Source organism: Salmo salar, chromosome ssa06 (genome assembly GCF_905237065.1).
Source record: "Salmo salar chromosome ssa06, Ssal_v3.1, whole genome shotgun sequence".
Classification (NCBI taxonomy): Eukaryota; Metazoa; Chordata; class Actinopteri; order Salmoniformes; family Salmonidae; genus Salmo; species Salmo salar.
Window position 1 is genome coordinate 29,229,057 of NC_059447.1, and position 13,270 is coordinate 29,242,326.

Here is a 13,270-nt window from a genome sequence, read left to right on the forward strand (position 1 = left end):
ACATGATCCCACTGCTTACACCAATGTAGTAGATGGCTGAGACGGGGTCCTTAGCCATGGATTCTGTCGATGTAACAGTGTTATTTGAGAGGGTTATCAATTTGTGTAACGTGAAAGTTCTGTTAAACTGAAATTTATAAATAACGACTGTCCATTCAAGCAACTGAAACCCAACCTACTATGACCAGGTACAACCAACAGTATTACTAGAACTAAAGGACATCCTCTCCCTATTGACAAATGGCCTGTGAGAGATTTTGTAACGGGCGTAAAATTGACCTTGGCACTAGCCAATGAAAAACAACGGATATGGCCCTAGTTCGGTTTCACTGCAGCAGTGTTACTCGCATACCTCAGTGGTTGTTCGCCCAACTTCTGATACGAGAATAACAAACAAAAATATAAAAAAGATTCCTTCCTTCGGGTCAGTCCTTTTGCTGTGGAAACCAGCTGATTAGCTAATTTGATTACATTTGCAGCGTTGAATCAACGAGGCAACACCAAGAAATTGTGCTGTGTTTCGGCGGATCAGCTAGCTACGTAACGTTAGCTAGCTGACTCGACATCTGACATAGCCAGCTAGCAGCTAGCTAGCAACCACTACGGATACAATCTAGCTAACGGCTTTCGTTAAATACTCCCAGGTAATGTTATGCTAAATATAACTGCAGACTAACTTATATACATCAATATAGCTAGTTATATTTCTCATGTTTGCTTATGCCTGAGTCAGACGCTAACTAGCTAGACTTTCAGTTTAACGCGATGTCCTGCGGTAGCTAGCTGCTAGCTATGATGTTAATTTAGACATCAAAATCAGAAGGCTAGCTAGCTAGCTAGCTGGTCAGTTTGCTAGTTTCTAATATAACCGTATTGATGTTTGAGCTAGAACTAGCTTATCGAAGCCGTACATAAGGGCTAATGTTAGCTTGTATGGGGATACAAGGACGACTTGACTCAGTTGTGGGTGGTTGTCAGTCGCAGCGCATCGCCCTGTCCCTTGACCCCGACCCCTGTCCTTTCAGCATGCTGATGGTGGGAGGCGATGGACGGATGCAGTAAAATGAGTGTGATGGAGCTGTGTGAGACGGATGATCTGGCCACCAGCTTGGTGCTGGACCCCTTGCTGGGGTTCAGCACCCATAAAATGAACGTCAGGTAATCTCTTTAAACCTCCTATCCATTACATTATATTTGACAAAAGTGTGTGAAATAACAAACTTTTGCCATAGATGTATGCATTGTACCATTTTTCTTGTGCTTGGTCTTGATGGTTCCTCTATGCTTCTAGTAATCAGTCTTCATCAGGCAGTTAAGGCACAACTTCAGCGTTCTTCACAGAGAAGTGGAAAAGTTAATTCACAATTGCAAAGAACAGCACACACCTAATTCTTGTCGCCCTGCAGTCCCCCCCCAGAGGTCCGTCGTTGGGGCTACCTCAAAGAGACTCTGCTACGCTTCCAACGCACACATGATTTGCAGGCCACCTTTGAGGCCCTTACAGTGGGAGACTGGGCCTGTGACTACTTCACTGGACTGGGAACACACCGTCTGGAACTACTGAAACAGCATGTAAGTGTGTGTTTGCAGGATCAGTTAACCCTGTTATATCAGTGTGCACTAGAAGTATGTTTTTGATTGCCCCTTCCTTTCTTTAGTCAGTATAATTTCTTTCATTTGTTCATTTACTTTTGTTGGCCTCTGTCATTTTTTGTTATTAGTTTGGGTAGTTAGCTAATATTACCTGTTTTCACTCTGTGGGTATTCATGATTGTGTGCATGAACATGCTTGGCTATATGCATGGTCTTGACAGCTATTATTTCTTCAGGTGTATCGCTACCTCTGTGCCTTCCTGTTGGATAGTGGTGTCCAGATTGAGTCATGTGACCGATACTCTTCAGAAACCAACGGAGCAAAGATAACCTCTACCAAGCACTGGTAAGGATCAACTTCTTTTAACAGTTCATTCAATAGTCATGTGCAACTCTGCAGATTAGATAAATCTTGTCTGTGTTTTTTTATATCATGTTTAACTCTGATGCTGAATGCTGCAGGTTTGTAGGTGAGAGGATGGAGGTTCTGTTGGGTTGTATAGCCGAGCTGAGTCCAGCAGACAGTGCTGTTCTGAGAGCAGGGGTGAATGACTTTAGTGTGATGTACTCCACTCGTAAGCGCTGTGCACAACTCTGGCTTGGGCCTGCGGCTTTCATCAACCACGGTGAGTTTTTCAAGATTCAACCCCAGTTACTGTCTGCCACACTGTACACACACTAAAACAGAAACCCACTGTGCATACACTATCACAGAACACACAGACAGAGCATCTGCTTATGGGATTTCTCTTAATTAGTTATTCCTAACAAGTCGTACATTAGATCTAGAGTGATCAAATCAAATGCTTTAATCCTGTTATTTAATGTGCTCACCTACAGCAGAGCTTCACAGGATTTGCTAATGGTCATTACTTTTATTATACAGACGCATGGCACAATTTCCAGTGTTTTTAAGTTGTTATATCTGTATTGTAACCATACGCTTGTTTCTGTTTCCTGGGTGAAGACTGCAGACCAAACTGTAAGGTAATCAACAGTGTTATATATTATTAGTCATGTTACTCTTCTATATTTTTAATCGCTCTGTGTGTTTGTTCCTGTTAAGCATAATTCCCTTTTTATAGAAGTGTTGTTATACATGATTATTGTTATTATCCTCTTCGTCAGTGTATTGTGCTTGTACTATTATGGTTTTATTGTTGGAAGTGTTACATCCCCAGGGCTAGCGATGTCACCCTGTTTCTTCCCTCACCTCCCCCTTCTCTCCAGTTTGTTCCTGGCGATAAGAATGGAGGCTGTGTAAAAGTGGTGAGGCCCATCGCACCTGGGGAGGAGATCACCTGTTACTATGGCGACAGCTTTTTTGGAGAAGACAATGAAATGTGTGAATGCTGCACCTGTGAGAGGTGAGAGGATTGAGACATATTTGCTCATTGTCTCAATGACCAGCTTAACTTATACATACATACATACATACATACAGTACCAGTCAAAAGTTTGGACACACCTAAACATTCAAGGGTTTTTCTTTATTTTTTACTATTTTCTACATTGTAGAATAATAGTGAAGACATCAAAACCTTGAAATAACACATTAGTAATCAAAAAAGTATTAAACAGATCAAAAAATATATTTTAGATTCTTCAAAGTAGCCACCCTTTGCCTTGATGACAGCTTTGCATACTCTTGGCATTCTCTCAACCAGCTTCACCTGGAATGCCTTTCCAACTGTCTTGAAGGAGTTCCCACATATGCTGCACACTTGTTAGCTGCTTTTCCTTCACAATCTCAATTGGGTTGAGGTCGGGGGTTTGTGGAGGCCAGGTCATCTGATGCAGCACTCCATCACTCTCCTTCTTGGTAAAATAGCCCTTACACAGCTTGGAGGTGTGTTGGGTCATTGTCCTGTTGAAAAACAAATGACAGTCCCACTAAGCCCAAACCAGATGGGATGGCGTATCACTGCAGAATACTGTGGTAGCCATGTTGGTTAAGTGTGCCTTGAATTCTAAATAAATCACAGACCGTGTCACCAGCAAAGCACCATAACACCACCACCTCCATGTTTTAGGGTGGGAAATACACATGCGGAGATCATCCATTCACCCACACAGCATCTCACAAAGACACGGCGGCTGGAACCAAAAATCTCTAATTTTGACTCCAGACCAAAGGACAAGTTTTGACTGGTCTAATGTCCATTGCTTGTGTTTCTTGGCCCAAGCAAGTGCCATCTTCTTATTGGTGTCTTTTGGTAGTGTTTTCTTTGCAGCAATTTGACCACGAAGGCCTGATTCACACAGTCTCCTCTGAACAGTTGATGTTGAGATGTGTCTGTTACTTGAACTCTGAAGCATTTATTTGGGCTGCAATTTCTGAGGCTGGTAACTCTAATAAACTTATCCTCTGCAGCAGAGGTAACTCTGGGTCTTCCATTCCTGTGGCGGTCCTCATGAGAGCCAGTTTCATCACAGCGCTTGATAGTTTGAAAGTTCTTGACATATTCCGCATTGACTGACCTTCATGTCCTAAAGTAATGATGGGCCGTTGTTTCTCTTTGCTTATTTGAGCTGTTCTAGCCATAATATGGATTTGGTCTTTTACCAAATAAGGCTATCTTCTGTATACCACCCCAACCTTGTCACAACACAACTGATTGGCTCAAACGCCTTAAGAAGGAAAGAAATTCCACAAATTAACTTTTAACAAGGCACACCTGTTAATTGAAATGCATTCCAGGTGTCTACCTCATGAAGCTGGTTGAGAGAATGCCAAGAGTGTGCAAAGCTGTCATCAAGGCAAAGAGTGGCTATTTGAAGAATCTCAAATATTAAACATATTTTCATTTGTTTAACACTTTTTTGGCTTACTACATGATTCCATATGTGTTATTTCATAGTTTTGATGTCTTCACTATTATTCTACAATGTAGAAAATAGTAAAAATAAAGTAAAACCCTTGAATGTGTCCAAACTTTTGACTGGTACTATATAATGACTTGTAACATTATACTATTTGTTTATTATTTAGAAAAGGAGAGGGTCACTTCCGACACAGAGAGAGGCAGCCTGGTTGTGATGACTCTAATGACCTGTCTGGCCAGAAGTACCGCCTCAGAGACACAGACCTTCGTCTTAACAGAGGGAAAGCACCCTGTCCTCCTACATTTCGGCCTACATTTACATTTTCAAATTCAGGTAAGTTTGTGTGTCTCGTTTCAAACGTTACGCTTGTCTTTTAACAATGCCTGAAATTCTCATTCTCTGAAGATCCAAGTGGTACTACGTATTGGTCATTGAGCAATAAACTGTCTTTATTGCTAAATGTTTTGCAGATAAGACAGTTAGTGACAGTATGCAACTAGAATGTAATGTTAGGTGCAGTATGAATTTATTTGTTATGCTATTGGTTTTGCCTGAATTTCTTAGTTCTTTGTCTTCCTGTCTTAGCTATCCCTTCAAGGAATTCATTTACCCAGCAGATGAAGAGAAATGCTCTGATGATGAGCAGGAAGACCAAAAGGTTGAAACAGGAGGGGCAAAGGAGGATATCGGGAATGAAGCAGCAACGGCTGATAATGCCATCCCTATCAGAGGTGGTGTTGAGGAACCTTAGGGTCCGAGTACGGCGCCACACGTTCAACTTCTTGTTGAGCTGCAAGGACCCCACCAGCAAAGAGAGGGCCTTGCTGCACCAGCTTGAACATGTGGAGACAAAAGACAAGTGGAGGAAGGAACAATCTGCTCTCTGCTGTACAACCAAAGAGAATGACAAAAAAGAGAAGAGCAGCAATACTTGTGAGTTAAACCTGAAGCCTTTCACTCTTCACCCTTCCTTGTCTTCTCAACAGAATGCTGGACCAGCAGTTTGTGGACAGATACTGGGTGGCAAGCCCCTTCGAGTGGTGGAAAAAGTATCTGTCCAGACAAGGATCTCTTCTAGAACAAGGAGCATGATCAGAAACTGTCACACACGCCAGTCTGTTTCCAGAGCCAAGAAGAACAACAAAATCATTAGCAAGCGCATTGAACTCACCAAACCCATTTGCAGAAAAAGCAACAGCGCAAGTCCTCAGAAACACATGGATAGCTGTAGTGGAAAAGATGCCACGCACAATGTTATCGGAGATATTCATGGAACCAATTGCATAACCATCGAAAATAACACCAGCGGCAACAACAATGATGTGGCATACATCAGCAACAGAACATACACTGGTGGAGGCGGGCCCAAAGGCAGCAAGGCTCAGGGTGCAGATCAGAAACCAGTGGATCTGAAAGTGGAAATCAAAACCATTGGAGAATCGGGGACTGATGGGACACTCGTGGCGAGCAAACCCTCTGGTAAAAGGGTTGAAGTTTGCCAAAGTGCTTTGGACAAAGCCAAGAAGCCTGGGAATCACCAGAAACCCATTAGTACTCCCCTTGTCACTACCACCCCTAGCACCATTTCTCTCTCTTCCCCCTCACTTGACCATGTTCCAGTAATGTCAGGACTGAAGCAAGTCACAGTTAGCTTGATAAGAGTGTCTGTGCCGGGAAGTGTAGCAGAAGAAAGGGCCTGTCCAGGATTGGAGGGAAAGGGCATTGTGAGAAGAGAGAGCAGCGTACCAGTGCAAGCAGAACAGATGGCTAGATCAGCTACACAGGGAGGAGAGGCAGACACCAGAGTGTCCAGGTCCCAGCAGAAGTCCATGGAGGAAGCAGGCAGAGAGTTGTCAGACGCTGAAGGTAAGAAAGGGGTGAGGGAAATGTATTTCAAGGCTAAGGCTAACAAAGTTGATGTAGGAAGGGGACAGATTGCTGTGGTGAAAGTCGATGTATTACATGGTGAGAAAGGGGCAGGTGAGAAGGTCATTGAAATAGAAGCTGCTGGTGGGGGGGAACAGGTTAGTGTGGCTGGGAACGGGCATAGGGGGAGTGTAAAAGACATTGACAGAGGGGCAAAACTAATTAGTAAAAGTGTACAATCTCAAGTTGTTGGCTGTGATAAGAGGGTGCTTAGAGGGCGAAATGATGCAGAAGAACAGAGTAATGGAAAAGCAGGTGGACAAAATAGCAAAAGTTGTGACAGCATTATCAGAAAGGATGGAGGTAAGAATGAGAAGGTGTCTGAAATGGTAAAAAAGGGGAGTAGTATAGCTATGGACAAGAAGGGTGTTGTCATCAAACAGGTGAGGGTTCTACTTTCTGATATTCTAAGAAAAGAGCGGGATCAGAAGGCTGGGGGCTCAGGAAGTGGGAACACAGGAAAGAAAGATCTAATTTCCTCCAACCATAAGCAAATGGAAGATGGCAGAGAGGCAAATAATGATGGAGGGAAAGAGGTTAGGGAACAAATATATGATGCACAGACAAATAGTTTGCCTCATGCAACAACACAAAGTGGGATAATTTCCAAACGGGGGAAAGGAAGGGCTAGTAAGATGAAACTTGAGGGTCCAGGCCAAGACTTGCATATTCACTCGCCACAAAGTAATGATGATTTAATCCCAGCGAAAGATAGGCTTTCCAAGTCTCCCCCTCCTTCTTCAGAATATCTTCAGACACACACCCAGGCCAACATTCCTCTGAAGAAACGGATGTTCCGTAATTCTGTGGAGACTGACTCTGAGCAGAGTATCAACTCTCCTGTGTCAGAGCCATCCTCCAAGGACCTCAAACCCTCCACAGAGCTGAGGCAGAATCTTACTCTGTGTTCAGGAAGAGAAACCAAAGCTATCAAAGTGTTGGAGGACAGAGGTAGAGGTGGGCTGCGGTCTAATAGTGACCCTAAGTCTACCGTTTCAGAGTTTGGGGTCCAATCTCGGACACAGACCTTCAAGAGGACAGGAAAACAAAATGCAACGCCCAGAATGCTGCGTCCCAGAGTCAATCAACTGGAACAAGACCGGCCACGGAGGAGTGCAGGAAAGTATAAAAGAGGGACCCGAGACTCAGAGGTACTGGAGAATGAATCTGATGAGGACAAACACAAAGTAGGACATGATGAAATCTCACTGGATTCTAAAAAGGAACATGTAAATGAAGGAGAGAATAAGCCAGAATCACATACTGAGTTACTGAATTCACTCACATCGCAAACATGCAAGGAAGAGAACGGGAAAGGGCAGAGCCTCAACTTCAAAATTCGTTTTAAGAGAAAGAGGGGCAAAGTGTGGGAGTTGGACAGACCTGCAGGAGGAGAGGATTTGATTATTGAAGCAGAAAAGTCTATTGATTCACAACAATTGGAGCCTTATAGGGCCATTTTAGATTCTGTGTCAATCCTAAACTTAGAAATGGAGAAGGGTGCCCAGGCAGATGGGAAGGAGACTCATGACGTACGATTTTGGAAGAGACGTAAAGTTAGACGAGACAGATTGGGGAGTTTGAAAGATAGAGGTCCCATTTTGATGAACAGGCAAAGTGAGGTTGTAGCTGTAGACTCCAAAGAGAAAGAAAAGGAACAGGGGGAGCTCAGCGAGGTAGAGATAAGTGAGGTGCTAGACGAGGTTATTTATGGAGTAAAGCAACTACCAGGAGAAAAGGGCCATACAACTTCTAGTGAGGGTATATCTGTCGGAGTGGGGGGACTGCAATGTGACTATCAAGTCACACCAAGTCCTGTTAGAATCTGTGAAAAAGAGAAAGATATTCCATCCTTGGCTGAAGATGGAGAACAAGTGAAGGATACTTGTATTGGAGTAGAGAGTAGTTTGGTTGACAGTGGGGCACTGCATGAACACAAAGTAAAGGATGAGGACCAACCCTTGCCACGGATCAAACTGAGGCGTAAAATACAGGGTGTATGGGAGGTGGACAGCCAGGAGTTGGAGCAGAGTGAAGCAGAGTCTGAAAAAGAGAAGAAGGAAATGACATGCGTTAAGCCAAAAGAAGAGTGCCCTTCTCAACCGCCCACCTGCCAGAAACTCAACAGTGCAATCAAGTGCAACACTTTAAAAGATTCCTCTGCTGTTCTTCTGAAAAAAGAACCTCCCCCCCTCACTTTATCTCTCTCAACCTTGACCCTTAACTCTCCCCAACCTGTGGGTTCTGATGTGATGGCCTATGCTCCTGAAACAATGAATGATAGGGCCATGCCAAAAATCACTAATAGGGGAGGAAGGGGAAGGGGAAGGGGACGGAAAGAAAGGCAGAAAACAGAGACCGCTCGTAAGGTTGCAACTGGAGAGATGGGAACTTCTTGTCTTAGTCATAACCTGCTACAGATAGACAACAGTCTTTCTAGACTCTCAGAAGGGTTATGTCAGTCACAATCCTTAGAAAAAAACATACCTTCTGATTACACTGCTTCCACCTCAAAGATTCCATCCCAGTCTCAGTCTCAGTCTCCACCATTCAGTTTTCCAGAAAGGATGCTTTCCACAGAATCCAGCTTTGCTAATTGCTGTGAAGATCTCCTCGACTTCCAGTGTCTCAATCTTGAAGGGTTCTATCATCCACAGAACATCCTCCAAACCTCTCCAATAGACCTCTGTCCAATGGATCCACCCAGCGGGCCCTTTAGTAGTCCCCTCTCTCATAGCCCCTCGGATGCTTGGAACCCAGAAACACCATACCTTGGCCCTCCAAGCCCAGGAAGTATCTTCAATGCAGAGGATCAGCAATTTCTTAATGGTCTTGTGTGCTCCAAAAATGAGTCTCTCCCTTTGGATTGTGGAGTTAAGGATGCTTCCAAAGACAGAGGACAGCTCAATGCAAATTTTTGTTTTACATCCCTGAGCAGCGCTGAGGGCACTTTCATGGATCGCTTTTTGATGAAAAATCCTGGGATGAAATTGTCAAAAGAAGATTCTAAGACACAGGCCTTATCTTCAGCAGCCAAAACCCACTACTCTCAGAAAGAATCATTCATGTTTAATACAAATACTCCATCCATCGGTTCCCATTCCCAAAATACCCCAGTCAATGTTCTCAATCAGAGCACCAATGGTACTAAGGCTAGTTCTGCTCATTCCAATTTTTCTAAGGTCCAGCCTCAAGTGAAAACTCCGGGTCCCTTCCACCTGATGAGCTCTTCCAACAAATCTCAATCTTTTTCCACCTCTCAGCCAGTACCAAGTTCCTTCAAAACTGGGCCCCAGAATTACTCTGTCAAGTCTGTCCATTCACCTCAAGTGGTTTCTAACAAGTTTGGCTCACAATTAAATCCTAATGTAGGAGATGCTTTTCGCAACACGCATGACAAAAGCTCTAGTGTGATCCAGAGTGTGCTGAAGTTTCAAGGAGGGAAACCAAGTCAGAATTTGAATAGTGCCCCTTCTAAAGTTAATATTGTCGCTGGCAACCCTAAAATTGCGGCCAAACCTCATATTGCCAAATCTAGGTACAGTGACACTGACAAGGTCCACCAGAGTAACAAATGTTCAGGTTTTAGCACTGGCGGACATAAAGGTAGCGTGCCCAGTTATAGCATCATTTCAGGAAAAGATCCAGTTCGTCTCAATGCATCAAACTACCCCATCAAGTCAAATCTTCCCAATGACAAAGTCCATCCAGATTATTTCCAGACGTCCAGTAAAAGTACAACGACAACTTTGGAGAAGCCGCCCTCTGACAAACCTCAATACACTGAAACCAGCTTCGGCAGCAAAAACTTCTCCACTCTCCCAAGGCCTTTCTTTTTCCCCAGCCAAGCACCTCAGAGTTATGGGTCTCCTCATGGCAAACATTTGAATCAGGACAAGCCCTGTGCTGCTGTGCACTCCCAGAACCCTCACTCTTCCTATGCCACATCGGCGTCACCTGACAAACTGTGTTACGATTCCTCAGACTTGACCTTTTCCACCTCGCTCTCTCCCTCTATGTCTCAGCACAATAGCCCCCAAGTAGCACACAGTTCTCCCTCTGGATCACAGACACCAGCTAACAAACAGCAGCCCCCCTCCTCCTCCTTCTCCTACTCTTATGGTCACCAAGGTCCACCTTACGTGGTCAACTTTACTGGTGACCACTCAGTCACCATGGGCCTGGGAGATTACCCAGGGTCACCACCCACCAACTATACGTACCGCTGCCTCATGGAGCCTTCGGGCACCCAGGGAAGGCTGGTTCTGGAGCCATGTGGACCCCAACTCTCACACTCACCATCTTTCTCTGTGGGGGGCTTTTCAGGGCTTAAAGGCCAGGATGACCACTGCAAGAGGGACACACAACAGCAGTGCCAGCCCATAGACCACCCACCAACATCTCACCATGCTCCCACATCCTCCCACTCCTTGAGTACCCCGGTCTCAGACCGTAAGCCCAAAAGACTGAGGCTAGTGGTTACTGATGGGCTAGTGGATCTGGACCTCCAGTATACAGACTGATTTATACCTGTTCTTCTCATCTGACTTTGATGCAGCTTGTAATATATCAACATTATTGTACAGAATTGTTAATGAGGAGCATATCTCTGCCCTGATGTTTTTTAAACAGCAATTTACACAGTCTACCTATCATTATGTTTGTTTAATGGTTACTGGTGTTTGTTCTAATCCCTCTCTTGGATACTGTTATGATATGAATGTCTCAGAAAAGGTTTTATTGACATCTGTGGAGATTGAGTAATGCTTATGCTTAACAGTTTTACTTCTATTTATTTTGTGAATACAACCATCTTCTGTGTAAGTTCAGTGATTTGCAAGAGGAAAATATGTAGTGAATAGATCAGTCAGTCTCCACAATGCTTTTCTGGCATGACGTCCTTTCATAGTCTGTCATAGCAGAGGTTAGCCTCAAGGTGGGCACATTGAACCCTCTAGTTAGTGGTATGTGGAGGCCTTCTTATTGTACTGTAACAAAGTTGACATGTCAGGAAGATAGGCCTACACAAACCGTTTGCACATTCTACAACATGATTATTTTGACATAAAAATGTGTTTTTAAGTTTTAAAACAAGTGTGTCTATCATGTTTCTGTGATTTTGGGCAGTAGGGCTTTGATTCCAGTCGGTTTAAGTACTGTCTACGAGCTCTAAAATGTACAGTTTTATTGGATCTGCTCTCTGTTTCACTAAGTACATAGACTTGCAAGTGTGTGTGGGAGTGAGGAGGAATATTAGGTACCATGCTTTTCTGTACATGGTATGTTTGTGCACTGCCTTGCCAATTTGAGTGAAGATTAGCAGTCAATGGTGCATTAAGAAATGCACAGTGCATCAACAGTGTGTGTAGTGTAGAATGACTTCCAGGCCTGTAAATTCCAGGACAACTCCACTGAGGGGTGGCGTGCATGACATGAACTGCAGCTCTGCAGCCGCTGTCCAGAGCACCCACAGTATACGAGGGAGGGAGACCGGGTGGGTGGGAGACTGACTGCAATGTTTTCTGCAGAATGAGTTTTTTTCTTTGGTCTTGTGTAGGTCAAGGGGTAGATGATACTGTATTAGTGGGGCAACTTGGACTAAGTGGGTACATTTTGTGTTCCCTCCCTTCCTTCTCTCCCCTCTATCCACACTGAGAATACTTGGTGCTTATGGCATTATTTATGAAGCAACTTCAAAGCAATCTGTTGTGAATTAGAACAAGGACAGTGACTTGTTACTTGATAATCTTGCTTTTAGTCTTGTCTCGCTCATTACTTAATTGGATCACACTGGTTAGGCTAGTTGTGTAGATGGTGATCACAATGAAATGTTATCTGAGAAATGTGTAGTCAGCCACGTGGTTGCATGTATTATTTTTACATCCATGAATGACATTCACATTTTTGAAATGGACGTTGCTCTTACACGTGTGTAATGTCATTTGAGCATTCCACTTTCCTCATTTAGACATCGTTCCAGTAGCAATCCAACAGAGGTACTCAATAGGACTACATCATCTTACATAAAACCATGAAGCAGTCATGTCTGTATTATTATTATTATTATTATTATTATTATTGAAAATGGTGCTTTATTGTAATTTAATATTTTACATATAATATTGATTGTTCCAGATATGAAAGGTTTGTTTATATTACATGATAGAACATATTGTTTATTTACTTTAAAAAAAATCTAACATTTCATTTATGGTTCCCCAACGTCTCCCCTGGACCGAGATTTAGAGTTGATTCAGGTGGTGATATATAATCAGCCTTTTGAAGAGGTAAACATTCTAATGGTCGGCTGTAGAATTGTAAAATGTAAATCATTAAAGAAAAATGCGTTCTTTTTTTGAATTAAGCTTTGGATGTGTCTTCACAATTTATTCGTGGTATGACATGTATTTATTGGTTCAACAAACCCCCTTGTGTCGTGTCGCATGAAGCTGTATTATGAACCATGATCCATTTCTAGATTTGTGGATCGTCTGAAGCATGCTATGTTCAACTTGTAATGTTAGCTTACAGTGCCTAGATATTTAATCATTTTGCTTAATTAAATACAGTAATTATATTATTTGACTGAATTTGTTTGGTTGCAACCATCATTGTAGTCCACAGAAAATGCTGTAAACTCTATATTGACTTATTTGTTCATTCAGCCATTTTGTTATACTGTAGTTTATGAAAATACCAAACCTCTAACAGTGCATATGTTTTGGGGTGAAAAAAAATATGCTGGTTTGATTGAAAGCTTCCTTCAGGCAACTACTTCCTTATTTCCTCAACATATTTTCACAAGCTTTCATATTCCTTTCTTGACTGGATGTGTGTCCCTCTCCAGTCTGTAATGTCTTTCTCTCTATCCATACAGTATATGACTGTCATTTACGTCTTGTCACTAAGCCTCCTGCCTGTTTCC

At 43.1% G+C, this 13,270-nt stretch overlaps 1 protein-coding gene across 2 annotated transcripts; it reads left to right on the plus strand.

Annotated features, from left to right (window-relative positions):
• The first annotated feature begins 301 nt into the window (after positions 1–301).
• LOC106601577 (uncharacterized) lies at positions 302–12,922 on the plus strand. Of its 2 annotated transcripts, XM_014193886.2 has the most exons (10): positions 302–644; positions 1,026–1,158; positions 1,407–1,572; positions 1,830–1,939; positions 2,056–2,219; positions 2,561–2,580; positions 2,824–2,960; positions 4,586–4,752; positions 5,005–6,285; positions 10,672–12,922. In XM_014193886.2, the coding sequence occupies exons 2-10, from the start codon at positions 1,046–1,048 to the stop codon at positions 10,866–10,868; spliced, it is 2,355 nt and encodes a 784-aa protein (XP_014049361.1). In that variant the 5' UTR covers positions 302–644; positions 1,026–1,045; the 3' UTR covers positions 10,869–12,922. The 2 variants fall into 2 exon arrangements, with proteins under 2 accessions (XP_014049361.1, XP_014049360.1); XM_014193885.2 differs by having other exon boundaries at positions 5,005–12,922.
• The last annotated feature ends 348 nt before the right edge of the window (positions 12,923–13,270 follow it).